At 39.2% G+C, this 26,853-nt stretch overlaps 6 protein-coding genes, 2 non-coding genes and 3 pseudogenes across 10 annotated transcripts; 5 read left to right on the top strand and 6 right to left on the bottom strand.

Moving 5' to 3' along the window:
• Positions 1 to 147: 147 nt before the first annotated feature.
• Positions 148 to 3,716, top strand: LOC9314635 (annotated as a pseudogene).
• LOC9316461 (transcription termination factor MTERF2, chloroplastic) lies at positions 3,649 to 6,274 on the bottom strand. 2 transcript variants are annotated; one of them, XM_002878521.2, is made up of 6 exons: positions 5,542 to 6,274; positions 5,016 to 5,424; positions 4,707 to 4,922; positions 4,513 to 4,620; positions 4,108 to 4,382; positions 3,649 to 4,024 (listed from the first exon to the last, which is right to left on the bottom strand). In XM_002878521.2, exons 1-6 carry the CDS (start codon positions 6,186 to 6,188, stop codon positions 3,838 to 3,840), a joined length of 1,842 nt encoding a protein of 613 aa, XP_002878567.1. In that variant the 5' UTR covers positions 6,189 to 6,274; the 3' UTR covers positions 3,649 to 3,837. The 2 variants fall into 2 exon arrangements, with proteins under 2 accessions (XP_002878567.1, XP_020884330.1); XM_021028671.1 differs by having other exon boundaries at positions 3,892 to 4,044.
• Positions 6,275 to 6,326: 52 nt separating this feature from the next.
• Positions 6,327 to 6,398, top strand: TRNAQ-CUG. The gene has a single exon. It is a non-coding gene; the product is annotated as a tRNA-Gln (tRNA).
• A 462-nt stretch (positions 6,399 to 6,860) lies between these two features.
• LOC9314634 (glycine-rich RNA-binding protein 8) lies at positions 6,861 to 7,387 on the top strand. The gene is given in 2 exon segments (XM_021030151.1): positions 6,861 to 6,982; positions 7,073 to 7,387. Coding segments are annotated over 2 exon segments (264 nt in total). The 5' UTR covers positions 6,861 to 6,871; the 3' UTR covers positions 7,226 to 7,387.
• A 1,696-nt stretch (positions 7,388 to 9,083) lies between these two features.
• LOC9314633 (putative F-box/kelch-repeat protein At2g21680) lies at positions 9,084 to 10,409 on the bottom strand. Its single transcript, XM_002878520.2, has one exon. It carries the CDS (start codon positions 10,407 to 10,409, stop codon positions 9,084 to 9,086), a length of 1,326 nt encoding a protein of 441 aa, XP_002878566.1.
• Positions 10,410 to 11,523: 1,114 nt separating this feature from the next.
• On the bottom strand, positions 11,524 to 12,771 carry LOC9316460 (putative F-box/kelch-repeat protein At2g21680). The gene is given in 2 exon segments (XM_021027330.1): positions 11,524 to 11,547; positions 11,550 to 12,771. Coding segments are annotated over 2 exon segments (1,227 nt in total). The 5' UTR covers positions 12,753 to 12,771.
• Positions 12,772 to 18,214: 5,443 nt separating this feature from the next.
• Positions 18,215 to 20,489, bottom strand: LOC110228875 (annotated as a pseudogene).
• A 1,059-nt stretch (positions 20,490 to 21,548) lies between these two features.
• LOC110229027 lies at positions 21,549 to 22,863 on the bottom strand (annotated as a pseudogene).
• Positions 22,864 to 23,329: 466 nt separating this feature from the next.
• LOC110229489 lies at positions 23,330 to 24,301 on the bottom strand. The gene has a single exon (XM_021029823.1). The coding sequence runs from the start codon at positions 24,098 to 24,100 to the stop codon at positions 23,330 to 23,332; it is 771 nt and encodes a 256-aa protein (XP_020885482.1). The 5' UTR covers positions 24,101 to 24,301.
• Positions 24,302 to 24,461: 160 nt separating this feature from the next.
• On the top strand, positions 24,462 to 24,542 carry TRNAL-AAG. Its single transcript has one exon. It is a non-coding gene; the product is annotated as a tRNA-Leu (tRNA).
• Positions 24,543 to 24,951: 409 nt separating this feature from the next.
• On the top strand, positions 24,952 to 26,069 carry LOC9314632 (glycine-rich RNA-binding protein 7). Of its 2 annotated transcripts, none has more exons than XM_021027530.1 (2): positions 24,952 to 25,140; positions 25,447 to 26,069. In XM_021027530.1, exons 1-2 carry the CDS (start codon positions 25,027 to 25,029, stop codon positions 25,861 to 25,863), a joined length of 531 nt encoding a protein of 176 aa, XP_020883189.1. In that variant the 5' UTR covers positions 24,952 to 25,026; the 3' UTR covers positions 25,864 to 26,069. The 2 variants fall into 2 exon arrangements, with proteins under 2 accessions (XP_020883189.1, XP_020883188.1); XM_021027529.1 differs by having other exon boundaries at positions 24,953 to 25,307.
• Positions 26,070 to 26,853: the final 784 nt, after the last annotated feature.

Below are 26,853 nucleotides of genomic sequence, written 5' to 3'. Positions count from 1 at the left end.
TTTATCGCTAGAGATTAAAAAGACCCAAGATTCCTTAATTTATTAATTATACACTCACTTCTGGTTAACCCTAACCGAAACTCTTTATTTGAAATAGGGCAAAAACTGAAACTCACCGCTCTTTGAAAGAAACTCACGGCGGACTTCATACGAGGGTTACCGGAAGAGAACAAATGGCGGAGGAGGCGGTTCTAGGATATCTGCTGGACAACGAAGAGATCACGGATTCCGGTCAATTCTCCGATGAGCATAACCTTAACCACGACGAAGTCGTCAATGTCATCAAGAGGTTACATGCTTTTGGTTACGTCGATTGTCAGGTACCACCACTTGTCCGTTCTATTCTCAAGTTGAATTTGGTTTTTGGAGAAATAGAATCAGTGATCTATATGTTGTTAATAGGGAATTAGCCAATTGTGAGGTTTAGGTTTAAGGGGTTTAGAGATTTAGCTTAAGAGATCATGAATGGCTATGAACTCTTGAATCTCTTGTCTTTACACATATTTAAGGTTTTCAAGGATTAATACATAAACAATGTGGCTGTTTCATTGTTTCTGCAGAACATTAAACGGGTATCATCGGTTCTGACTGATGAAGGGAAGAAATATGCGGCGGAAGGATCGCCAGAGGTACATTATTTCTTGGCTGTTCCTGCAGAAGGTAGCATATCCAAGGAAGAACTCCAGGTGATTATTATGGAAACAACATTATTATGATGACTTGTAAAATCATGGATTTGATGTGTAAAATCTTGCTGTTTCAGAAAAAGCTTTCTCCTTCAGATTGGAAGTCTAAGACTTCTGTATTCAGAATTGGCTCTATATACGCTATAAAAAACAAGTGGGTGGAAGGGGGAAAGCAAGTCTCTAGGAAGGTATCTCTCTGTAGTCTGTACATGTTTGCTTATGCAGTGATTTGCCTGCTTGTTCTTGCAGTTTTTGTTTGCATCTATTTAGTCTTCATCATTAGCTCTGAACCATTTTGTTGTAGGTTCAACATGTTGAAGATAAAGTGAAGAACTTGCTTTTACAAATACAGGAAGGAATGGTTTGTATCATCTTATTTCAAAAGATTTTTGTAGAATTCTTATGCAGCTTTGTAATTCATTTGACTAAGTTGTTCTTTTTCCTCTTCAGGAACTTGACGAAGAAAGTCTCAATTATCTCAAAAATACCAGAAGACTTATAGAAGAAAAGTAAATAGCTACACTTTTCATTTGTAAATTATTTCTTTTAGGGGACATTATTTAAAGATTATCTCCTTTCTTCTTAGGGTATGGAAGGGCTATTCCATAAAGAAAGGTCCTAATTATGCTCCCAAAAGAATGAGTTTTGCCACCGACTTGTCACGAGAAAATCTACAAAAGTGTGTACTACTCCTTTCTTTTGCAACTTATTAATGATATTGTTGGTATCTTGCAAATAAAAGAGGAAATTGGTACCCACCTGCAGCTGGAAAGAGCTAGAATTCAAGGAGTATAACTTCAATGCTAAATGACAGCCTGTTGATGCTGGACATCTTCACCCCCTTCTCAAGGTACTCAAATGTAAAACATATTGTTGAATGCCTTTACTTCAAGCTCAGCATGTCTTCGTTTTTGTATAACTTAGGCTGAAATTACTTGATGGTTATCTTTGCTGCTGCAGAAAATGGGAATAGCCATTGCTTCTAATAGCATGTTAATTTTTAAAATTTCTTGTGTGTTTCAGGTACGGAAGCAGTTCAAAGACATATTTCGTCAGATGGGGTGAGACTTTTACCATGTTTCTAGTATTTCTTCATTTTTCTGCTACGGGAAAATGTGATTTTCAGCCTTATGTGGTCACAGATTTGAAGAGATGCCAACAAACAACTTTGTGGAGAGCAGGTATTTTATCAATTGGATGTGTTAATCTCTTTTGATACTATATAGCGAAGCACCTCATGCAATTCTATCGACCTTTTTCACAATCCATCCTTATTCAGGAATCATGTTTAGAGGCCTTCAGCTTTTCATGATTACAAAGGGTATCCTCCTTTCTGTTCATTGGTTGATCTTAACCTTTTTTCCTATGCTTTGTAGCTTCTGGAATTTCGATGCACTGTTCCAGCCTCAGCAGCATCCTGCTCGTGACTCTCATGACACCTTCTTTCTAAAAGGTTCAATGTTTGAATGCTCAGTTACTGAGTTTATCTTTGGGACCATTCTTCCTAGCTGCTTAATGACATCTCAATGACAATCTAACTCTTAAGCTTATGATGTGAATGTTTGATTGTAGCTCCTTCAACTACAAGGGAATTGCCAGAAGATTATGTTGAGAGGGTGAAACAAGTTCATGAGTCTGGTGGATATGGATCGAGAGGGTACCAACTTTTTTTTTATGCTTACTACCTCCGATAGTAGTCAACTAATTTGTAATCTCTCATCATGGTCTTTTCCATTGTACAGGTATAATTATGATTGGAAAAGAGAGGAAGCAAACAAAAACCTCCTTCGTACCCACACAACAGCGGCCTCATCTAGGATGCTTTATGCACTTGCAAAGGTCTGGCTAGATATTGATATTGACTTTGTCCTTCCAAGTCTCAAAAGCTGTACAACATTGTTTCTGTAGTATAATTTATTTTATCTTTTGGTGTAGAAACCTTTCACTCCCAAGAAGTACTTTTCTATAGACCGTGTCTTCAGAAACGAGGCTGTTGACCGAACCCATCTGGCAGAGTTCCATCAGATTGAAGGTAATTGCACTAGCTAGTTAGTTGTCACATATGAGGAAATTCAAAGTTAGAATGTGGAAAATACACCTTCTCTCTTTTGCTCAGGGTTGGTCTGTGACCGTGGCCTTACATTGGGTGATCTCATCGGTGTATTACAGGACTTCTTCTCACGCTTAGGTAAATGCTTTATTACTCTCCCGTTTGCGCTTATTTTGATACTTCAAAGTCGCTTAAGAGAAAACGAAGGCATATGCGTTTATGCTTTTACAGGGATGTCCAAGCTGCGTTTCAAGCCTGCCTACAACCCTTACACCGAACCAAGCATGGAGATTTTCAGGTAAATTGGAACAAATCATCATCTCTGAAATTCGAAAATAAATAAACAGACTCTGAAGATATTGTATCTGCGGTCATTTCCAGCTACCACGAAGGATTAGGGAAATGGGTAGAAATTGGAAACTCTGGCATGTTCAGACCAGAAATGTTGCTACCGATGGGTCTCCCAGAGGATGTTCGAGTCATTGCATGGGGTCTCTCTCTTGAAAGGTACAGTAAAAGATAAAATTAGACATCAGGTACACATTTTGATTACGAACAAAAGTGCTGATTCTTCTGGTTTTGTTTCATAAACAGACCAACAATGATTTTATACGAGATTGACAACATCCGTGATCTGTTTGGACACAAGGTACAAGATCTTACACTTGTTTATACTACAGCTTCTTTGGAAAGTAATGGTCTTATTGTGTTACTGTCATTTGTTACGCAGGTGGATCTTGGTCTCATTAAACGGAATCCGATCTGTCGCATTGGAATCGAGTGAGATGGATATGGGTTGTGCTCGTGACAGCTTCCTTGATGACAGTTTCCTTGATGACAGTTTACTCTGCATGACATGCTAAGTGCCTATACTGCGATACACAATCTGTGAAAGTGCTTTCTCGAATACTCTTAGGACATAAAAGAACTAATATTCTCATTCTAATATTTATAATCAAGATCCAAGACTAATTGACACATTCGTTCGTTTATAATTGTGTTAACTGTACAAGACTATGTACAGAACTATTCATTATGCTAAATCCTCTTCATTCTTCTTCCGGAGAGTCTGACAAATCAATCTCCTTATCGAAGATGTTCTCATTCCAAATCCTCGGAGTCAAGACCAGCTTCGAATCTCTCTCGTCTCTCCACTTTATCTCTCACTCTCCTCTCAAACTCTTCATCCGTACAAGCCAACATGTATCTGAGCTTGAAGTTAACTCTGTTCTCAACCATAATGGTGTGCCTTGGGATTATCCGACGCTCCAGTGAGTAGCTAAAGAATCTGTTACAAGTATCATGTAACTACTTCATGGTTACTCAAAAGCTACAGTTTGAAGGTATTATTTTATCATCATTGTCTGGTACCTGGGAAACTCAATGAGATCTTGAAGCGGACGGATCATTGTTCTTCGCAAGTAACGGTATTTTGGACGCAGATTATCAACGTTATACCGAAGCAGCATCGGGAAATCAGCAATCATTTCGCCTAGTTGATGAAATCGAATACCCAATGATATATAGTATCTCATGTTGGGTTCTAGCTTTGTCCCTATGCTGCATCCAAGGAGGGCTGGATCCATTGCGATAACTTTACCGATATCCTTTTGGGTTACTCCGGCTCTGGTTAAGAGAAAAATCACCTGTACGACCACAACTTATACAGTATCAGACGCAGTTTCCAGGATCATCATATGCTATGGCCTATGAGTAACACCAACATAACATTCTATTGAACATCTTTCTTTGGTTCATAGAGGAAGTAATACTAACCACAGGTCGGATTTTCTTGTAGAGGCTGTTTGTAAGTAAAGAAGGAAACTTTACTAACATGTTTCCAATGGCCTCATTAGGGATACCCATCTCTTGCAAAAATCTTACCTTTAAAAACACAAGAGAAGCTGAGTTAATAAAATCTGCTGCGTGTACGTATAGGGAGTTCATAAGTTATAACGAAGTTCAACTACCTTTGGGGCGATTGTCTTCTCCAAATCAATGCAGTAAAGAATTGGTTTCACGACAAGGATTCTTTTCATTCCTTCTTTGGGGATTCCAAGGTAGTAGAAATATTTGACTAGAGGCTTCCATCTTTCTTCAATACTGCATCCCATGAGGTGTGGCTTGAAGGCTAATAGTCTCCCAACTTCTTCTGTGCTAAGGCCAAACTCTTTCAGGTAATTGATCTGGTTTTAGGAAAGCAAGCAACACATTTATGAGCTCAAACGACGATCCCTAACATTGGAGGGTCAAAAAATACATATAGCAGCTTTCAGTACCTTTTTCTCCATCTCTTCGAATGAGAAGTACCCAATTATCTTTGGATAATCATAAACCATCGTGCCGAAGTCATTCTGATTCATACCCATTTTCAAGAAGAAATCAACACGGCTTTTCACTTCTTCCATGCTAAAAGACAACAACTCCGGACATCGCCCAACAACATATCCCATCCAATCCCTCCTCACACCATTGCTCTCAAGATACTCAACAATCTCGTCCAGTTCTTCACGACTACGTTGCAAGATGTTGTCCCCAGATCTCAAGAACGCAACTCCAATGAATTCACCCTTCACATGAATGGTCTTCAGCCACTCGATCATGATCCTTATGGAGTCAAGATTTCCTTTTGACATGCATATGATCTTCGCAATTCTATTATATGAAAACTCATGGTGCTTCAACCACCTGCACAATTCAGAATCATAATTAAAAAAAATTCTATTGTTTCTCAGAGACAAACCATCGAACACCTTATGGGCACTAATAAACACCACCAAAAAGCACAAAAAGAAGGAGCTTGACCTTACAAGAGGCACGAAATTGGAGTCATCTATAACAGTCCTGGCGCGAAGATTGAACCTCGACTCTGAAAATTCCGGCAACCGCTTCAATGCCGCAGCTTGAATCATAACATGATCAACGAAATCACCCAAACGATCAGTCACATTAGTCGCATACGTAATCCCAAATCTACCTTTCCTCACCAAAGACTCTTTGATAATCTCTTTCGTCACTTTCCTCCTAATCTCAAGCGCTTTATCTATCATCTCTCTCTCACTCTCTCCATCGTCATCACCATCAGACCCAAGAAATTTACGAAGCGAAGGAAGAGAAGAAGCAACATCAGCATCAGAAGCAGATTGAGCGTAGATTGAACCAGGAAATTGTGGAGTTCTTCTAGTTACAAGAGAGAGCTCAAGTAGCTTGGATCGGTCATCACCGTCAATATCTCGCCGCGGAGGAGGAGGAACAAAGGATTCTTGAGATTCGTTACGGTTTTTGTTAAGCTTTAGGTCTCGATTATGGCGGATGTATAGAGAAAGGGATCTAGCATTGTGCCGGCGACGGATTACTGTATCTTGTGAATCGTCGGGATGGTCTTGACGGCGGAGAGAGGAGGAGATGAGGGAAAACGATGAGGTGTAGGTGACGTTGCAGTGGCGAAGCATTAGAGCAACGTTGTCGGAGAATTGAGAGAGATGATTTTACAGTGCACGGAGAAGTAAAATGAAAAAGAGATAGAGCAACAGCTCGAAGAAGATAATGTTAAAAGTATAAATATATAATATGTTACATGTGTAATAAATGGTTCTATGGTCTAGCGGTTAGGACATTGGACTCTGAATCCAGTAACCCGAGTTCAATTCTCGGTAGAACCTACAGTTTTGTTTTTCTACAATTTTGTTTTGGGCTGGGCCTTTAAAGCCGTATAAATGACAATATCTCGATTTGAGTGATTTTGTTTTGGGCTTGCCCTAAGATTTTTTTTTACTACTTCCATTTATTTTATCAATAACAAAAATTCAAAACTATTTAATATTTACGATAATTTCTCAAATAAATTCACCTGGAAATTTGTAGATGAAAGTCAAACAAAAAATATTGAACGCTGATATTTACGATGGTCGTTGTAATCTAGTAGTTTCACTAGTTCCAAAAGAAAACAGAGATTACTAAAATTGACTAGCAATTACGAAATGCATAAATAACTAAAATGGAAAACATTAAATGATGTATATCACCTTTTCTATAAATTGATTCAACTTCTTTCAACCATATATACTTACTGTAGTCTCTTCTTTTCTACGTAGAAATTATATTCTATCTTTGATACTATATCTTATTCAATATAATGGCTTCAAATGTTGAATTCACTTGCTTTGTTCGTGGTCTTGATCAGAACACTGATGGAAACGATCTTAAGAACATATTTTCAAAGTTTGGCAACGTGATCGATTCTTAAGTCCGTTATAAACGCCTTGAGATGAACCTTTTTTTTGTTGGAGTTCTTAGTTCTCATCACTGATTTTTTTTCTTCTTAATGTTTTAACAGATCATTTACGATCATGTGACTGGAAAATCAAGAAGATTTGGATTTGTTACTTTCGAGGAGGAGAAATCCATGAGAGATGCCATTAAGGAAATGAATGATTATAGTAAGAAAAAAGATTGGGTTCCAGTGTTTTGTTCACGGTCTGGAATGTGATACTGATCCAAAGTGTCTTCACAATGAACTTTCTGATGGCGAAATCATCGATTCAATATTGAGAGATGCTCTTATGGATATGAACGGGGATGAGATCGACGGTTCTCAAATCAACGTCGAAGAGTCTCGCAGCAAATGTGTCAATGTTGGATCCATCATTGTGGAAGTGGCTAGGCCACAACGAATACGCAGGTATAGGTCTACTGGATTTTATCAGAAAAGGAGAAGATGGCCGGATTATAAGAGGTTTTAATAAAAATGTTATGTAATCGCTATCCTTAATTAATGTTACGAAAAGGACCTTGAGAGGGCATTAATTCTCAGGATTTGCAACGTCTGTATGTGTTTTATCTGTTTTGCTTGATCCGGTTACTCTCTTCTTTGGTTAATCTGTCTTACACTGTCAATATCTGATTATTATTACTTTCTGATGAATTATATATCTAAAAGCAAACAGAAATAACTTGACACCATGTTACTGCTCAAAACCGGCCAGAAACATGGCTAACTCTAAAGATGCATGCATTTCAACAAATTTAGTAAGAATATTGTACAAAGGCTAGAAGAAGATTAACCCTTATTATAAAATGCAATTTCACATTGTGCTACAAAGATAGGTTGATAAGGACTAGTTAGTCTTATGGCTAAAAGATATATTAATAGCTTCCTTCTTAATTAAGCAATCTGCTCAAAACCCTTAAACATGGCTAAGGCTAACTTAAAAAATGCATTTCAACAAGTTTAGTAAGCATTTTGTATAAAACTATAAAGCCTAAAGATATGATGGCCTATATCTTTTTTACTGCAATAAGAATTGTTTTCAAGGCTAATTTTTTTTCTTCTATATATAAAATGCAACTTTACATTGTCACAAAGGACAAGTTAAATCTTTTTTGTCAGACCAACAAGCTGTAGATCCTTCACCTGCAAGTTCATAAAAGTCTAATTAACTAATTAAGCATCATGAGGCTGAAGAAAATGTCTAAAATTCTGAATTCTTCATCATCAAAAGTACATATACTAATGCATACTCATCAATATTAATAGAAAACAACTTATCCTCAATCATACAAGACGGCTCTTGACACAGAGAAGACTCAAGTTAGTCACTCCTTTCTCTCTCTTTTACTTTATCTGATTACTCAGTCATAAGCTTTCGTCATTCTTGTATCAAGTCAGCTCTCGTTAATCTTTCTTTTTTTCTCTTTATCTTCTAATAAAGCTTAATTATTGGTCTTTGTAATCGCATCCATGCATGACTACCTGGTCGTTAAAGTAAACCAAATTCGTTTTGCTCCCAGAGGCCAGACCATTTTCACATTTGTGGACCAAATTTTTCATTTTCTCATATTCTAGAAGCACAATGGAACATTTTAAGTCATTTGATGATTATATATATGATATATCCAAAAGCAAACGGAACTTCACAAAAACCCTAAAACATATGAGAGCCCAAAACATATCTCAACTTCTTTCTTCTTCATATATCCTCTGTTTCTGTGTTCTGTTTTGAGTCTTACACTTTCAATATCTGATTGTGATTACTTGCGGAGGAATTATTTATCTAAAAGCAAACAGAAATAACTTGGGACCAAGTTAAACTGCGAAAAAAAACCTCAAACATGGCTAGCTAAAGATGCATTTCAACAAATTTAGTAAAAACATTGCATAAAGGCAAAAACAATGGCCTAAACCCTTATTTACAGCTTAAGAGTTGTACGGTACAATTCAAATTGTGCAAAAAGGTAACTCTTGAGCCTTCTTCGCCACTCTGCTTCATCTTTGTTATCAGACCAATAACAAGCTGCTCAAACAGTAGAATGTAATAAATATTATTCACCTGCAAGTTCATGAAAATCTAACTAAGCCTTGAAGCTAGAGAGACAAAAGTAACAGTTCGACAAAGCTCAATGGAAGGCGAGCAATTAAACTGCGTAAGCACAACCGCAACTGATTCAACCTTGCTCCAATCAACAACCTTGCCCCAAATATCATCGATTCCCCGTCTTTCTAAAGAGATCTCTACGCACCAAACCTCTTTTTTCCCTTTACACTTGTTAAACCGACTCTGATTAGTACCCAAAACCACCAAGTTTCCACCAAAATTCGCCAATTTACACTCTTTGAGATACATGTTTGCAGGAAAACCTTGTAAACCCTTCAAGTACCTCATTCTGTTCACGTACCGCTTCGGATAATATACGAGTATTGGATGATCTGGTAAACCTTCTAAACCAACTAGACCTTGTTGACTTCCCAACAGACCATACTTACGCAAAAGCAATTGTGGGTTCATGCAAAACAACATATCATCTATCACACAAGAAGACTCATGCCACGCAGTAGGAAAGTGTATTCCCAGTAGCAATGCATGATCCAACACCAATGTTTCTGGATCGAAAACATAAGCCGAGATTTTACCCCTAAGGTAAATCTTCTTTCCCATCACCTCATATGTCAAGTACTCTGTCTCCACTTTAGGTAAGAGCGGAAACCCTAATCCACTCCAAGTCTGTTTCTTTATATCGAACACTTCCACCCAATAAAACAGTTGAACCATACAACCTCCGATTACATAAATCTTTCCGTCAACCACTCCGGCACCTGCGCGGAAGCGAGACATTCGCATACTCGGGAGCAAGCGATACTTGTGAGATTTGCAATCCATGAGAGTCATAGCTGCTGAGGGTCTTCCACAGATTTGTCCACCGATTACGTAGATATCAGATCCGATTGTGACGACAGCAGCTCCCAAAGGCATGGGAGGGAGTGAATCGATTAGAGTCAATCTTGAAGGAACCGTGTTACGCAAGTTTCGATAGGGCTCACGATGCAGAATGTACCAACTAGGCTTCTCTAATGGAAATAATCTGATGTACGCATAAAGAACGCTTTCGGTACGGCCGAGGTCCGAGCGCTTGACGTAGAGATCCCGCGACCAGATTATATCTCTGAAGTTACTTGAGACGAGGGATAGTGCTTGGTAGTGACATCTTGGAACGAGTGCGAAGCAACTTAGGGTTAGATCGTCTGGGATTGGTAGAGAAAACGACAACTTTTCTTTGAGTTTCTTGTTTCGATTCTCTTCTTCTTTCGGTTTCTTCTCGACTTCTTTAGGTTTCTTGTTTTGATCGCCGCCATTAGAGCCTCCGTCGTCCGAAGAAGTTTCAGCGATGACAGCCATCGCCGTTTGATTGTGTGAAGTCATGAGCGAATTTAAGGAATGCGATTTTTGAAAAGATGCCGCAAGATTCAGATACAGTACTTCGATTTTAAAAACTGTTCATCATAAAATATCCAAAAGATAATTTGTATTTAAACATTTTTTCTCTCACTTTTAAATCTCGTTCTAATACATTTTCCTCTTTTATTTTATTTTTTATAATGTGTCTTTTTTTCTTCACTTCAATATTTCCACTTGTTAAAATATGTACAGATATAATTTCTCCAAAAACAAATTAGTAAAAGAAATTCATTTTAAATTATGCATTTGTTTACACTGCTTTTTTATTTTTCTGTTTTCTATTACTTTAAAAAGAGATTCATTAACTGAAGAATTTATAAAAGTTGAGTCAAACATATCTCAACGTGACTCACAAGTCTCTCTGTTCTCTACTTATAAACCCTAATTTCCTTTCAATGGCGTCATTCGTCAACAACAAATGTTGAATTCAATTGCTTTGTTCGTGATATTAAAAGAGTATTTTCCCATTTTTAAAACGTTATCAATGCATTTCTTTGTTTTACTTTATTCTAATAAAAGCTTATTCGTCTTTGTAATAGCTATCCATATAACCAGTTAAAGTAAAACAATTCGTTTTGCTCCCTGTCCCAGACTATTTTTACCTAAACCGGTTTTTTCATCTACAGATCCCTGAACCACAATGGGTTTTGTTGTGTTTGTTTGTGATTACTTGCAGAGGAAGATAACATATCCCAAAGCAAACGGATAAAACTTGCAATAGTGAGACTGCAACAAGTTTCCTAGTAATGTATAAAGGCAAATAGAATGGCCTAATACTTTTTACAGCTTAAAAAAGTTCTAAAGAAGGCTAAATCCATAAGAGTATTTTCATAAAATGTACAATTCACATTATGCAAAATGGTTACTCTTGAGGCTTCAGATAACAGCTTTAGCCACTCTGCTTCATCTTAGTAGATGTAATTAATAAATATCCGTCACCTGCAAGTTTCATGAAAACCTAAACTAAGCTTTGAAACTAAAGACAATTCTAAACAAATTCATTATCAACAGTACTAAAGAAGCATACCTGCAAGAAACCATCCAATGTATCATATCAAACCGTAACAGTTCTACAAAGGGATCAACAGAAGACGTCTTTGTTGGTGTAAGCACAACCGCGACTGATTCGACCTTCCCCCAAAATCTACCATTTTCCTTTCTTTCCCAAGCAATCTCTATGCACCAAATCTCTCTTTTCCTACCGTCATTCCCCCTAATCCGGCTCACATCAGCGCCCAAAATCAGCAACTTCCCACCAAAATTAGCCATTTTACATTCATCGAGAAAGATATTTTCTGGAAAACCTTGTAAACCTTCCAAGAAACACCAAACCTTCCGCTCTGGATCATATATTTTTACTGGCCGCCATCCATGGAACCGCACTATTGTATTCTTGCAAAACAGCAAATTATCAATCACACAAGACGAATCATTCCAAAAATAACTCAACGCTCCAGAAACCCAAGACTCCCATTTACTTTCCTTGGGATCATAAATATGAACATTGCTAAAAAGATCCAAACAGTATATCTTCTCCTTCATCACCGCATATGTCAGAAACTCTTCTCTTTCAAACGCTTTAGGGTATGGACCAGGCACAGAACTCCAACTCTGTTTCTTTACATCAAACACTTCAACCCAATCAGAAGCTCGTACCTTGCACCCTCCGATCACATAAATCTTTCCGTCAATTACACCTGCGGCTGCACGGCAGCGAGCCACCTTCATACTAGGGAGCGAGCGATACTCGTGCGTCACATCCGAGATGCGTTGCTCGCCTGTGCGTCCACCTCTTATGGATGTATCTCCGCGTCTATGGCTTATTACGCGTCCACCGATGACATAGATATCCGATCCGATAGTGACGACAGTAGATCTCCAAGGCATGGGAGGGAGGGAATCGAGTTTGCACAGTTTTAAAGAAATCGTGTTAGGCAAGTATCGATAGGGTTTCCGATGGAGAATGTACCAGCTAGGGTTTTCAACAGGAGGGAATCCAACGTAGGCGTAAAGAACGTTTTCTGTGTAGCCGAGACGCAAGCGATCGTCGTAGAGCTTCGACATGAGACGATGGAAGGAACTACAGACGAGGGAAAGCGACGGGTGGTGACATCTCCGAACGAGTAGGAAGCAACGTAAGATGAGTTCGTTTGGAATCGGTAGCGACACTTTAACAACCTTTTCTTTCAGTTTCTTGTTTCGATTATCTTCTTCTTTAGGTTTCTTGTTTCGATGATCGCCGCCATTATAACCGTCGTCGGAAGTTTCAGAGATTAAAACCATCGAGGTTTGAAGTTGGTAGCGAATTTTTTTTTGGTCGTTAAAAGGGGACAATGTCCACTTCAATTTATTAGAACAGAAACAATACAAAAAAATTAACCACCAACGTGCCGTGGGATCGCAACTCCACTCCTATCCTCTAACAACACCGGTTTTACACACTCCGGACATACATCAAAAGTGTGAAAACCAAGTGGTAACGAAAACGCATAGTTCGCTAATCCATCCGCGAGGCGATTAGCTTCCCTATACACATGAGTAACCCGGACTAACCAGTCCTTTGTAATAAAGCCGTGGCACAATCGTACCAGGAAGGCCAGCGGATGCGAATCGGGCACCCCTGACTGTAAAAAGCCCACCACCAACCGTGAGTCTATCTCCAATATCACCCGTCTCGATCCTTCCTCCCAAGCTAGATAGAGACCATAGTAAACCCCCCACAACTCCGCTAATGGGGCTGAACAATACCCTATATTCAAGGCAAATCCTCCTAACCATTCACCTGTCTCGTTCCTTAAAGCGCCTCCCGCCGTTGCTAGACCCGGGTTTCCCCGCGAAGCACCGTCTGTATTCACCGTCACCCATCCTTCCTCCGGTTTAGTCCATGATATCAACCTCTCCACTCTATCTCCCGTCGGACCACCTCTCTTCACCTTCAAGTGTGCTTGAACAACCTCCTCCGCCACGTCTTTGACAAACCGTAACCTATCCCGACAATGACCTCGTTCCCCAAACACATTTCCACACCTCCATTTCCAGCCCCACCACAACGCCATAGCAAACATAGTTGGCCACTTCTCTCCCCGCGAGTCCGACTTCATGCTTAGGTTTTCAAATAACCATTCCAAAAGAGTTGTGGCGAAGAAATGTCGCCGTTCTCTCTCCGGAACTAGTCGTATCCATATCCCTACCATCGCCGGACAATCTCTCAGTACATGAATGATTGACTCCGTAGCTCCACGACACACCGGACATACATCCGTATCTCCCATATGCCTCTGCAGCCTCTCCTCATTGGTTATTATTACTTGGTTCCCCACCAGCCACAGAAACACACGGACCCTCTCCGGTGCAACTACCTTCCAAATACGGTCAAAGAAACGCGCCATACACTGTCCTTCAAACTGCTCCGCCGTAAGCACTGTATACGCTGATCTCACCGTAAAACCACCGTTCTTCGTCCCCATCCAAGTGATTTTATCCTCTATTCCTGGCCAGCTTTGTAACACCACTGAATATAATCTTAGCAACCAATTCACCGGTAGAAATTCAGCTAGCCTTCGCCTGTTCCAGCCCGTCCCTTCTATCCAGTAATCTGCCGCACTTTTGTCTTTCTCTCCCACTGGTAGCAGCCCCGAAACCCAATTTAGCAACGGTTCCTGCGACAACCACCTATCCTCCCAAAAGCGAATTGATTTACCATTCCCAGGCACCCACCCTATACCTTGACTGACGACTTCTCTCAACCCAACACCGATGCTTCTCCACGTCGAAGACCATGTCCCCTTAGGTTTAAGCCATCTGCTATCCCTCAGCTCTCCCACCTTATATTTTTTCCTCAAGATTCGGGCCCATAAACTTTCCTTATTGTTTAAAAGCCTCCAGCCCACTTTTGCAAGTAAGGCCCGATTCATATCCTTTGATTTTCGCAGGCCCAGTCCTCCTTTTGCCTTTGGTTGACACACCTTGTCCCACGATAACAAGTGAATCTTCCTCGTCTCAGTAGTGCTTCCCCACAAGAAAGACCTCGACAACTTATCCAAGCTTTCTAGCGTCGACGCGGGTAACAGAATTGTGCTCATAGCATGGACCGGAATTGAAAACAATACCGATTTAGTGAGTGTAATCCTTCCCGCCAAGCTCAAAGTCTTACTCTTCCAACCCGCCAATCTTGCGGACACACGCTCAAGAACTTCGCCAAATGTATCCTTATTGATCCTCTTTTGCAAGATTGGCATCCCAAGATACTTCCCAAGTTCCCGTGTGGATCCAATCCCACTCTCTTCAGTGATCAATCTTTCCATATCTCTGCTTACGTTCGCCGAAAAAAATATTTTAGACTTCTCTAGACTCACTTTTTGACCCGACGCCATACAAAAAGTGTCTAGTACCTTCCTTATTACCCGCACTTGAGCCACCGACGCCTCCGCAAACAGAATTAAATCGTCCGCGAAGCATATATGTGAGACTTTCGGACCTCCTTGCGATAACCCGATTGGCTTCCACTCCCCTTTCCCGACCGCTACTTCAATAAGGTGACACAACCTCTCCAAGCACAACACAAACAAATATGGCGACAAAGGGTCTCCCTGCCTTAGCCCTCTCTCCGGTTTGAACGCATCCGTCTTCTCCCCATTCCACAATATACACATAGATGGATCGCATACACATTCCATTATCCTCCTCCTCCATCCCTCCGAGAGACCCGCAGCCTCCAAAGTCTCCGCTAAGAAATCCCATCGTACTCTATCATAGGCTTTCTCAAGGTCTAACTTCAAGAGCATCCACCCTCTTCCGTCCTTTTTTTCGACGCATAGAGTGTACCGCCTCTTGTACCACCACTATGTTGTCAATACTTAGTCGTCCCGGTATAAAGCTTGCTTGGGCGGGACCAATCAACTTAGAGATGACATTCTTCAGCCTAATAACCATCATCTTCGTTATCACTTTGAACAAAACATTGCACAAACTCACGGGCCGAAACTGAGTTATTTTTTCTGGTTTCGCAACCTTGGCCAGCAATACTAGCAACGCATCGTTCGCAGCCGTCGGCAACACTCCCGATTCAAAGAACCCCAACACAAAGCTTTTCACCGAAATCCCAACAATCTCCCAACACTCCTGATAAAACACGGGTTGAAAACCATCCGGTCCCGGTGCTTTGAACTTCCCCATGCTCTTCACCGCCACCACTACCTCCTCCTCCGTGAACGGTTTCTCTAACTTTAACTTCTCCTCCCTAGTTAAATTTGAGAAACCATTCATCGGTAGTTGTGGTCTCTCTATGGTTAGCCCTCCCACCGAGTATAATTGTTGATAATACTCCAGCGCCATTCTCTCTAACTCTTCCTTATCTGAAACCCAAAGCTCTTCACTATTTTTCAACATTTCAATTCTGTTCCTCCTCCTTCTAATCACCGTTGATGTGTGAAAAAACGTTGTGTTTCTATCTCCCAGAGCAATAAATTTCTCTCTTGATTTTTGAAACCAGAGAGTCTCTTCTTGCTCAAGTACGGCGTCAAAATTCTGCAACACCTCCGCCTCCTTCGCCAAGAGCTCATCCGTTTGTGCTACCACCAACAAGTCCTGCACCGCCTTGATCTCTCCCAACAATTTCTCCTTCCTTGTGTTAATATCCCCAAACACCTCCCTATTCCATTTTTTTAACGTTCTCTGCAGCCCCTCCAATGCTTTTGGAGTTTCTAATGACGGATCCCAAGACGCCATTAACAATTCTTTGAACCCTTGTGACTCAACCACGCCGCCTCAAATCGGAAAGGTCTCCTCTTCGGGTCAGAATTACTCTTCGGCTCTAATTGTACATATAACGGCACATGATCCGACGATAAAAAAGGAAGATGGGTCACCACCGCCTCCTGCCACTTCAATCTAGCATGTGGGTTACAAAGAACACGATCTAGTCTTTTTGCAACCACTGTACTCTCCATACGTCCCCGTCTCCATGTATACGGTCCTCCTTTAAAGCCCATATCTATTAGTGATAGGTCATTTATCCATTCACCAAACGCAAGCGAGTCGGGTGAGAGTCTTCCATTACCCCTATCCTCTCATCTAACAGCAAAATCGTGTTAAAATCACCTCCTATGATTAATGGCTCCCTTATGTCCCTCACGAGCTCCCGCAGCTTTCCCCATAAACCGCTTCTCCTACTAACCGTTGGAGCTGCATAGACTGCCACCAAATGGATACAATCCTCTCCATCACCCACCTTTGCATGTATGAACTGGTCTGAGGCTTCAAGAATTGCGACCTGCCCAACTCTTGATCGCCACAGAAGCCATAAACCACCGCTTTGGCCATTCGCATCCACCCTGTACGAGTTGTCAAAGCCCAACCGCTGGCATATCCTGCCCGCTCTCTCCCCTTCTGCGTGAGTTTCAAAGAGAGCGAGGATATCCGTGTCAAACTTCTTGAGCAAGTAACGTATTGATCGTCGAAAATTGGGTTTATTCGCCCCCGGCAATTCCATAGAAATTGTTGTGTATATTTATAATTTAGAAAATGTTCATCATTTTTATTATAAAAAAAAAAAATCCAAAGAGATAATTTGCATTAGAAAGAATCATTTTTTTATTCTTCTTAAAATATTGTTCTCATACATTATCATTATTTATTTTCTTTAATGTGTTTTTCTTCACTTACTTTTTTTTTTACTTTTTTTTTTTTTTATAAAAAGTGAACAATAAATTAATTGGTATTTGGTAACATAATTTGCATATGTTTTGTTTTCTTCGGAAACTATATCAGTGAGTCTTTTTTTTTTGTAAACAGTAAATTTTTGTTTTCTCTTAAGCTACCTTATAAAAATTCACAAATAGAAGAATTTATGAAAACGTCTCTCAACGGACAAGTTTCTTTGGTCTCAACTCAATTTAAATTTCATCAAATTTGATTTTGTAGAAAGTGAAGATTTGTTAAGTAACACTAACATTTACACCAAGATTACACATTTGCTCATAACAAAGAAGCACATTTGGGCTTTGTTATGCCTAATTGCAATAACTTGCAGAAGAAGATAAATCGAAAAGCAAACGGAAAGAACTTCACAAAAAACCTAGCTAACTAGCTAGTAACTAAAGATACATGTGTTCTTCTTATTCTTCATATATCCTCTGTTTCTTGTGTTCTGTTTTGAGTCTTACAGTTTCAATATCTGACACTAGCAGAGAGGAATCAAACTGTAACATGGCGTCGGCATGGCGTCGGAAATGGCTGTTTCCGACGGATTTTCGACGAACTCGATTGGTCGGTTCGATCTCGTCGGAAATTTAAAAGGCGTCGGAAATTCGTTTCAAATTGCCGACGATAGCTTTTCCGACTCGTTCCCGACGGTTTTCGGACAATAGCTACGTTTGGGTAAACGGTTGGAAAATCGTCGGAACCGACCGTCGAAAACCCGTCGGTGATGCTTTCCGACGGTTTCCTAACCAAAACTATTGTCCGTTATTTCATCGGAACTTTGTCGGGAATCGGTTGGTATCAACGTTCGACAGTTTACTGATGGAGTGATTCCCGATGAATTCCCGACGGTATTTTACTGACGGATTTCCGACGATGTTTAAGTAGCCGACGGATTACCGACGGATCATATTTAATCACTAATTAAATAATTTTTTAATTTTAAATTTTTTAAAAAACTATTTATTGAAAATTTTACTAAATAAATATATAAATTTTTTTACTAAATAAATATTTGAAAAATGCATATATTATCCAACAAAAGAAAAGAAGATTGTTTACCAATACAACAAAATTAAACTAAAACAAAAGCATTTATAGATCATCGGGAAAATCGGAAAATTTTGAACGCATGAAGTCAAGAATCTTCTTGTTTTGCTCTTTCAATGCTAAGATCTCCTTGTCTTTTTCTTCAAGCTCTGCAAAGATCTCGGAATTCTGTGAAGGACCGGAATAAGAACATCCGTTGCTTTGGTTTAGGCTACCTAAGCCCACCACACGACCCGCTTTAGCGGAATTTTCTGAATTTGTATATAATAATTGTTAGTAAACTTTAAAATGTATACAAAAAAATGTTAAGTTATAAAACAAAGCTTACCTCAAGAACCATGCGGTTGATCTTTTCTCGGACTAAGACGTTGGATGATGAGGAACCATCATCATTTTGAGAAAGCTGCGTGAGGCACTCCGTCTTCCTTTTCTTCAACGTCTCAACGAGGCCTGCGATGTAATCATCTTGAATTTTTCCTGTTTTCTTGTTGGTGTGTGTATCCTCAATGACTTCTACAAAATCAGGTTCCACACCTCCGTTTTTCTCCGTCTATATATAAAAAAAAAAAAGTTAAATTGTAAAGAAAACATGAAATCAAATAAAAGTAAAAGACTTACCAATTCGTCTATACGACTTAAGAAGCTCGTCGAACCCGCATTGTGCACCGCCATACCTTTGCCACCTTGTTGGCTCTTCCGGTTTTTTGAGTTGGTTTCCGCGGTACGAGCAGTATCCGGCAACCCCCAATACTGTTTGAAGCCAGGCCATACGTCTGGGTTCAAGCCTTTTGGACACTCCTTGCCTTCCGCCCACTTTTCTTTCCATGCATTCATGTGGCCTGAATATTTTAATGAAGCATACTTTGTAAACGCGACACGGACAAGGGGTGTGTGGACAGTATCCCAATCGAATTCATGCTACAAACCAAAAGAATTATGTTAGTAGTATAAAAAAAATACAAAATCAAGTACGTAATAATAAATGCATTACTGCGAAAGTCCTGAACCAAAGCTCTCGATCGTCGCTAGGCATATCACTGTAAGTCGGATACGGATGTTTGAGCATCCCGTGCAACATCCGTAAAATGGATTTGGATATGCCATTTTTGGTATAACCAAACCTACAAATATAGAGAAGTAATATTATTTCTACTTTAAAATATGTATATATTAAAACAGGAAAACAAAATTTACTTACCATGTGCTCCCTTTTTCGAGCCTTTTTGGATGGAGTCGTCGAAGAAGTGTCCGCCCTGGTTGTTGGACTAGCTCCTCAACTGTCATTGGTAGACGAGCCGTGGACTGCTGCGACTCGGGAACGGTCGATGGTGATGGGGTTGTCGAGTGCGCCTGATTATTCGATCGATCCTCGGACCTGCGAAAATCTTGGTAAGAACCCCTACAAAATAAAATAATATTATTAGTAAACAGTTTAATAAAATCAAAGTTTCTAATTTCAAAAAAACTTTTAGATATCTTAGTAAAATTTGTTTTTAAATGGGAAATCCAAAAGACTTCTAAATTTATTAATTATAACCATTCTTTTGTTAAAATCCATTTTCTATAATATCGTTTAGCTTAATATACCAAAATAAATAAATAAATTCGTTTACATAATTATTAAAAATTAGATTTTGCATATTCTTAATATATCCTAAATTAACTTCTAGCCACGTTCTATATTTTCAAAATATATTACAAATGTAATTTTTTTAATTTCGTTTAATAAATCTTTTAACCTAAACGCCTAAAATTCAGAAATTTTAATCCAAATCTAATAACCTAAACCTCTTAGGTTTTAATCCAAACATCCTAAATTTTGTTCAATTCTATAAACAATATAATTCTATGAACCTAAACCTATCACTAACAAATAAATCTATCAACCTACACATCCAGAATTTCAACAAATCATAACAAAAATTAACGAAATCTAAAACACTAATTGAAATTGGTAGAGAAGGTTCACTTACATGGCTGTAGAGAGTTTGAGATGAGACGTGGAGAGATTGAGGGAGACAGACGTGGAGAGATTGAGGGAGACAGAGAGAGATTGAGAGAGTTGAGATGTGAAAGAAATTGTGAGAGTATTAAGAGATATTTGAGGGATATTGAATGATTTAAGGGATCTTAGAGAGATTGAGTGAGAATTGAGAGATCTGAGAGAGAATTTTGGGTTCTCATTTTGGAAAGATGGAGAAGCGTGAAAACCAAAGAGAAAAGGAAAACATTTATGAGAATTAAATTAATAAATCATATATTGCCGCTTAGCTTTTCGTCTCAGCGGGAAATATTTATTTTCGTTTCCGACGGATTTTCGACGGCAAAAAAAATCCCTCGGAAATCCGTCGGGAACATAAAATATTATTTTGCATACGAATGCCTAACCAAAATCTTCAAAAAACGCAGTCGAAAATTTGTTGGAACTTTCCGACGGATTTCTGACCAGTTAGGGGTTTGAGATTTGATTTTGAAGTACAATGATTCATTGCACATAAACAAGCTTAACCATTTAATTAGATGAAGTTTACTACATAGTTTAGTACTTCAAATGTTAAACACAACACTAATATACTAGTGGACCAATAGAATACACTACACTTAACACTTGAAGTTTTAAAAGACTTATGTGTTTCTTTTGCAAAAATAGAAATTGATGAAAAATCAAAATTTTCTTGGATTTATTAGTTTCTCATTCAACAAACATGAAGTTTATTTCTAATTTTTTCACAAATTTGCAATGAAATTGAACAATTTCATTACCCTAAAGCCTGACTGGTCGGAAAATCGTCAGAAATGCCCGACCAATTTCCGACGGTAACTATTAATCGGACGAACATGATACGAAATTAATAATTAATATGGCACGTTGCTTATAGTTCGTTGGAAAGCCGTTGGAAATATCTGATGGATTTCCGACGGATACCGAAGAATTTTAAAATTTTCGAACGGCTATAAAACGGAGATCCGCTTATTTTGATCTATATTTACGGGTATATTTTGATCATAATTTCCACCGAAAAATAGCTTTAGCATCCCGACGGATTTCCAACGGATTATAATATTGTGATCGGAAATCCGTCGGAAAATAACCTCGCCTCCCGACGGATTTCCGACGGATCATAACGAATATATTTTGGTTGGAAAACCGTCGGAAATACGTCGCCGAATTTAATTTGATCGGAATGTCGTCGGAAATCACTGACGAATTTTCGACCACAAAAAAGCCGTCGGAAATTTGCGACGGATTTGCGACGGGAGGACTGTCGTCGGAAAGCCGACAGAATAGTATCGGTAAACCGTCAAAAATTTCCGACCATTTTTTTGCTGTCAGAAAATCCGTTGGAAAGAGCCTTGTTTTCTTGTAGTAAGCACAACATCGACTGATTCAACCTTCCCCCAAATCTCACCTCCTTCTTCCCTTTCTTCCAATTCAATCTCTACGCACCAAACCTCTTTTTTTTCTTCATACCTAGTTAAAGTCTGACGCTGATTACATCCCAAAATCACCAACCTTCCACCAAAATTCGCCATTTTAGACGCCGCCATGTTTATATTATCCGGAAACCCTTGTAAACCCTTCAAGGGTCTCACTTCCTTCTTCTTTAGATCACACACAACTATTGGATCCCAAAAAAATCCCTTCCTCCATGAATGAGAAACAACTTATCACCTATCACACAAGACGATTCATTGAACAGAAGATTCAACTCAAGGAATTTCAAACGCATCCATTTACTTTCTTTGGGTTCGTAAACAAAACAATGGTGATCACCCTTAAGGTAAATCTTCTCCTCTATCACCGCACATGCCTCAAAATATCTACTCACACTAGGTAGTATCTCAATCGGCTTCACCGTTCCACTCCATATCTGAGTCTTTACATCGAACACTTCTATAAAATCCGAAGATCGTGTTGTTAAGCAACCTCCAATTACGTATATCTTTCCGTCAATTACACCTGCGGCTGCAAGACAGCGAGCCACCTTCATTCTTGGTAGCGAGCGATACTTGTGAGATTTGCAATCGATGAGAGTCATATCCGATGAGCGTTCCTCGCCGACTCAGATATCCGAACCGATTGAGACCACAACAAATCCCCAAAGCATGGGAGGGAAAGGGAGTATATCGAGTTTGCACAATCTTAAAGAAGTCGTGTTCGGCAAGTTTCGATAGGGTTTACGATGGAGAATGTACCAGCTAGGGTTTTCATCAGAAGGAAGAAGTACGATATAGGCATTGTAATAGGATAAACCGGTTACCGGTTTATCCTATTACAGGCATAAAGAACGCTTTCGGTGTAGCCGAGACGCAAGCGATCGTCGTAGAGCTTTGGCATGAGACGAAGGAAGCGACGGGTGGTGGCATCTCCGAACGAGTAGGAAGCAACGTAGGATGAGTTCTTCTGGAATTGGTAGCGACACCTTAACCTTTTCTTTCAGTTTCTTGTTTCGATTCTCTTCTTCCTTAGGTTTCTTTTTTTGATGATCGCCGCCATTAGAGCCGTCGTCGGAAATTTCAGAGATTACAACCATCGTATGAAGTCAGAAGAGAGAATTAACGGAATTGAATTTTTTTAAAGAAGCCGTAGTGTGTATTTAACTATTTATAAGGAAACATAATTTCATTTCACCGAGTAAATAAATTCTCATTTACTGGTTAACTTCCATAAAACTCCTATTTGGTTGATTCCATATCTGTACGACTGTACCAACCTCATGGCCTTATGGCTCAGCTAAGGATCGGTTTCTTTCCTTAATTGTTATTGTGTACTCTTTAATGTATCCTTGTTTTTTAACTTTTTTTTGGCAAGGTTCATGCTTCTAGGTCTTATATATTGTAACACCAAAACTTTCATCTATTGATATTTACTCTCTTAGCAAAAAAAAAAAAATCTGTACCAACCTTATACTATTTAATGCAAGTTTCAGAAGTTAAAAAAAAAATATCCAAAAAAGAAAATTTGTATTCGAAAGAATCATTTTTTATTCTCCTTAATTCTCTTCACAATACATTATCCTTTATTTTTTATTCTCCTTAATTCTCTTCCCAATACATTATCCTTTATTTTTTATTCTCCTTATTTTTTTGTTTCCTTCTAAAAACTTTCATTAAACAATTGGTATTACAACAAGTACAAAACCATTACAAAACTTCATAAAACAATTTATTACATAAGCAGAATTATGTGCCATATATTGAAGATGACGAAAGTGAAAAAGTGAATTTGACGATGCTTCCTTTCGATAAGCCTTACTCGCTAACATGATAAACATATTATGTTCCTTCTTCATAAGCCACCCTACTCGAATGTGATATGTATGCCCTATTGGCATTCTTTGTTCGAAACTCCACATCACATGTAAAAAGCCCGTTGTTCCTAGAATAAGTTTTGAAATCCCGACAATCCAATACCAATTAGTCCGTATCGGTGTCATAATGCACATTAGAAAGTTTGGCTTGGTACTAGTGTAATCCCATCCTATTATACATCTCAAACCAAAGACGTCGTTGAAGAGCTTCACGACAAATGTCTCCGATGTGATTCCGGGATTCCATATGCGTCGAGGGCCGCAAATTTGCATTAAGAAGCCGTCGGCAACTATTGTCACCAAACCGAGAAGGTCGGGCATACCCGAAAAAACACCGTGAATGAACCATATCATCATCGCACGGACAATTACGCCTCTGTGAAGAGGAAAGAAAACCCTGAGAGCGAGAATCGAAGTGGCATCGGCTATCAATGTGGAGACCCAGAATTGAGACAAACCCAACCATGGATTTGTTAACAAAGGCATCATCATATCCGGATCGCCATGTCCTACGCTACCAGACAACCCCATCACCGAAAAACCATCTCTTACTTTGCCACATGAAGCCATTTCGTCTACGGGAAGAAGCCAAGCAATAGTAATTGGTGATTTGGTGATGATCACACAAGTAAACACGTCTCTGATTGAGATTTTATTTAGAAACTTAAAACTACAAACGAAACAAAAAATAGAAAAGAAAGTACGGCCGACGCCGGAGTCGACGCCGGCCGGAGAAGATAATGAAAAGTTGTTTTTGTTAAAAGTCGCCTTCTTGATCGCTTTGGGAGAGAAACGGTTAATCAGATTTCCTTTATTTTTTATTCTCCTTAATTCACTTTTTTTAATGTTGCTTATCGTTAAAGTTAAAACGAATGAACTACATGTATTTTATAAGTATCTAATTTTATAGTCGCGATTACATTGCATCAAAGTTGATATGGCCGAGTTGGTCTAAGGCGCCAGATTAAGGTTCTGGTCCGAAAGGGCGTGGGTTCAAATCCCACTGTCAACACTATCTTTTTCCGAAATTAATGTTTTGCATTTAATTTTTCTGCCCAATTATTGCGGCCCAATTATACTACTAGCCGAATTATAGTAGCCCAATTGTTCCGGCCCAGTACCAATCACCACGTTATTTCAAATTTAGAGCTAAGGGATAAAGATGTCATTTGGCATACGAGATATTTTTTTGCTCCACTGAGATATTTTTTCTTGGGACAAAGAAAAATATCCTTTCTCGCATCGTCGTCTTTCCAATTGCGCATTAAACCAAAAAGTGTCACGTGATATGTCCCCAACCACTACGAATTTTAACCACACATTTAACCATAGTTAAACCAAAATTCACCAAAACCGACTCTAAACCTAAAAAATATCTAAACCTTGGTTAATATCTCAGCCCCCTTATAAAAACGAGACTTCGTCTTCTTCATTCTTCACAAATCTCTCTGCTCACTTCTCTCACTGTAAACCCTAGATCTTCTTCTCAAATTTCAATGGCGTCCGCAGATGTTGAGTATCGGTGCTTCGTTGGAGGTCTAGCTTGGGCCACTGATGACAGAGCTCTTGAAACTGCCTTCTCTCAATACGGCGACGTTGTTGATTCCAAGGTCTGTTACACGCCGAGATCGGACTCCGAGTGATTTCGATGATCTCATCCTCGACGGATCTGTTCCGATCTTGTGTTTCTCTGTTACTTGATTCGATTACTGTTACTCTGTTACTACTATTCGTTCTTTGTTACTACTGTTACTGTTACTTGTTTTTCCCAAAATCGGTACGTTCATCTTCCTGCTTCTGTGAGCCCGGAGATCGATCGGAATTTTGTGTTTTTTTTTGAAGTAGATCTAATGATTTTGTTCAGCTTTGTTGGATTGTTTTGCTGATCTGGTTTTTTTTTGGCTTTTGGATAACAGATCATTAACGATCGTGAGACTGGAAGATCAAGGGGATTCGGATTCGTGACCTTCAAGGATGAGAAATCCATGAAGGATGCGATTGAGGGAATGAACGGACAAGAGCTCGATGGACGTAGCATCACTGTTAACGAGGCTCAGTCACGAGGAAGCGGCGGCGGAGGAGGCGGCCGTGGAGGTGGTGGCGGTGGATACCGCAGCGGAGGTGGTGGTGGATACGGAGGTGGCGGTGGTAGCTACGGAGGTGGCGGCGGCGGTAGACGTGAGGGAGGAGGTGGATACAGCGGTGGTGGCGGTTACTCCTCAAGAGGAGGTGGTGGTGGCGGAAGCTACGGTGGTGGAAGACGTGAGGGTGGAGGAGGATACGGTGGTGGTGAAGGAGGAGGTTACGGAGGAAGCGGTGGAGGAGGATGGTAATTCCTTTAATTAGATTTGGGATTATCAATGAATGTTCTCTCTCTCTCGCTCGTTATGCTATCTTCTTGGTTCTCTGTGTGTTCTCTGTTTGGTTTGGTTCTGCTTTAGATTTGATGTAACAGTTCGTGATTAGGTATTTTGGTATCTGGAAACGTAATGTTAAGTCACTTGTCATTCTCTAAATAACAATTTTCTTCGCGAGATTTCATCTGTGTCGATTGTTTCTATCTTCTAAATTACAAGATTTGTTCCGTTTGAGAAATTGTGGAATGATTCATCAGCTGTTGTAGTTTTGATACGATTGAGTACCTTAAAAATCTTCAAAATCTTGCAATTTTTAACTCCAAAGTTCATGAGTTTCAGTCACCATGTCGGAAAAAACTCCAATAACACTTGTTTGAAGAACTACTACAGGCACTAATACAAGCGAAGCTTGTGCTTACTGATTATCTTTAGACCAATCACCACACTACCTTTGAATAAATCTATTGATATTTTTCTATTTAGTTTATTCGCATCATCAAGATTACTCGGAAATTACTGATTTTTTTCCGAATTTAGACTACTAGGATTATTTCAAACATAAATTGTTTTGATATAACATGTTATAAAATTTATTTTTGTGATCCAATTTACTAAAGAGACGATAAACAGAACAAAATTAAAGAAATACTGTACATAAGTAATTGTTATGATATGTACTTGTTGTGCATCCTTACACGAAATGTTTTTTATTTTTATGAATTCACAAAAAGATACAAAATTGTAACTCATGATTTTTGTAGACAAAATGAAGATATTTAGGACCATGTGTTATATAGTTTGGTAAAAATATACACATTCAATCCTTATTCATTATAAAAACTTTAAAATTGAAAACTATATACTATTTTCGAGAAGAACAAAACCAACAACAATATTATTTACAAGTCTCGGTGTATGAGTGTATCTTTTTTCAAAAGAAAAGTCTCGGTGTCTTTTTTCTTGATA

This window comes from Arabidopsis lyrata (genome assembly GCF_000004255.2).
Source record: "Arabidopsis lyrata subsp. lyrata unplaced genomic scaffold ARALYscaffold_4, whole genome shotgun sequence".
NCBI lineage: Eukaryota > Viridiplantae > Streptophyta > Magnoliopsida > Brassicales > Brassicaceae > Arabidopsis > Arabidopsis lyrata.
This window is presented reverse-complemented; position numbering and strand designations above follow the sequence as displayed.

Bases quoted from the DNA above. Each gene is read 5' to 3' on its own strand.
- LOC9314632 (XM_021027529.1), top strand. From the start codon at position 25,179: ATGATCTCATCCTCGACGGATCTGTTCCGATCTTGTGTTTCTCTGTTA. The intron at 25,308-25,446 runs GTACGTTCATCT...TTTGGATAACAG, and splicing joins ACTTGTTTTTCCCAAAATCG to ATCATTAACGATCGTGAGAC.
- LOC110229489 (XM_021029823.1), bottom strand. From the start codon at position 24,100: ATGGCTTCATGTGGCAAAGTAAGAGATGGTTTTTCGGTGATGGGGTTG.
- LOC9316461 (XM_002878521.2), bottom strand. From the start codon at position 6,188: ATGCTTCGCCACTGCAACGTCACCTACACCTCATCGTTTTCCCTCATC. The intron at 4,923-5,015 runs GTACTGAAAGCT...TCCTAAAACCAG, and splicing joins TCGAAGAGATGGAGAAAAAG to ATCAATTACCTGAAAGAGTT. The intron at 4,621-4,706 runs GTAGTTGAACTT...GTGTTTTTAAAG, and splicing joins AGAAGACAATCGCCCCAAAG to GTAAGATTTTTGCAAGAGAT.
- LOC9314633 (XM_002878520.2), bottom strand. From the start codon at position 10,409: ATGGCTGTCATCGCTGAAACTTCTTCGGACGACGGAGGCTCTAATGGC.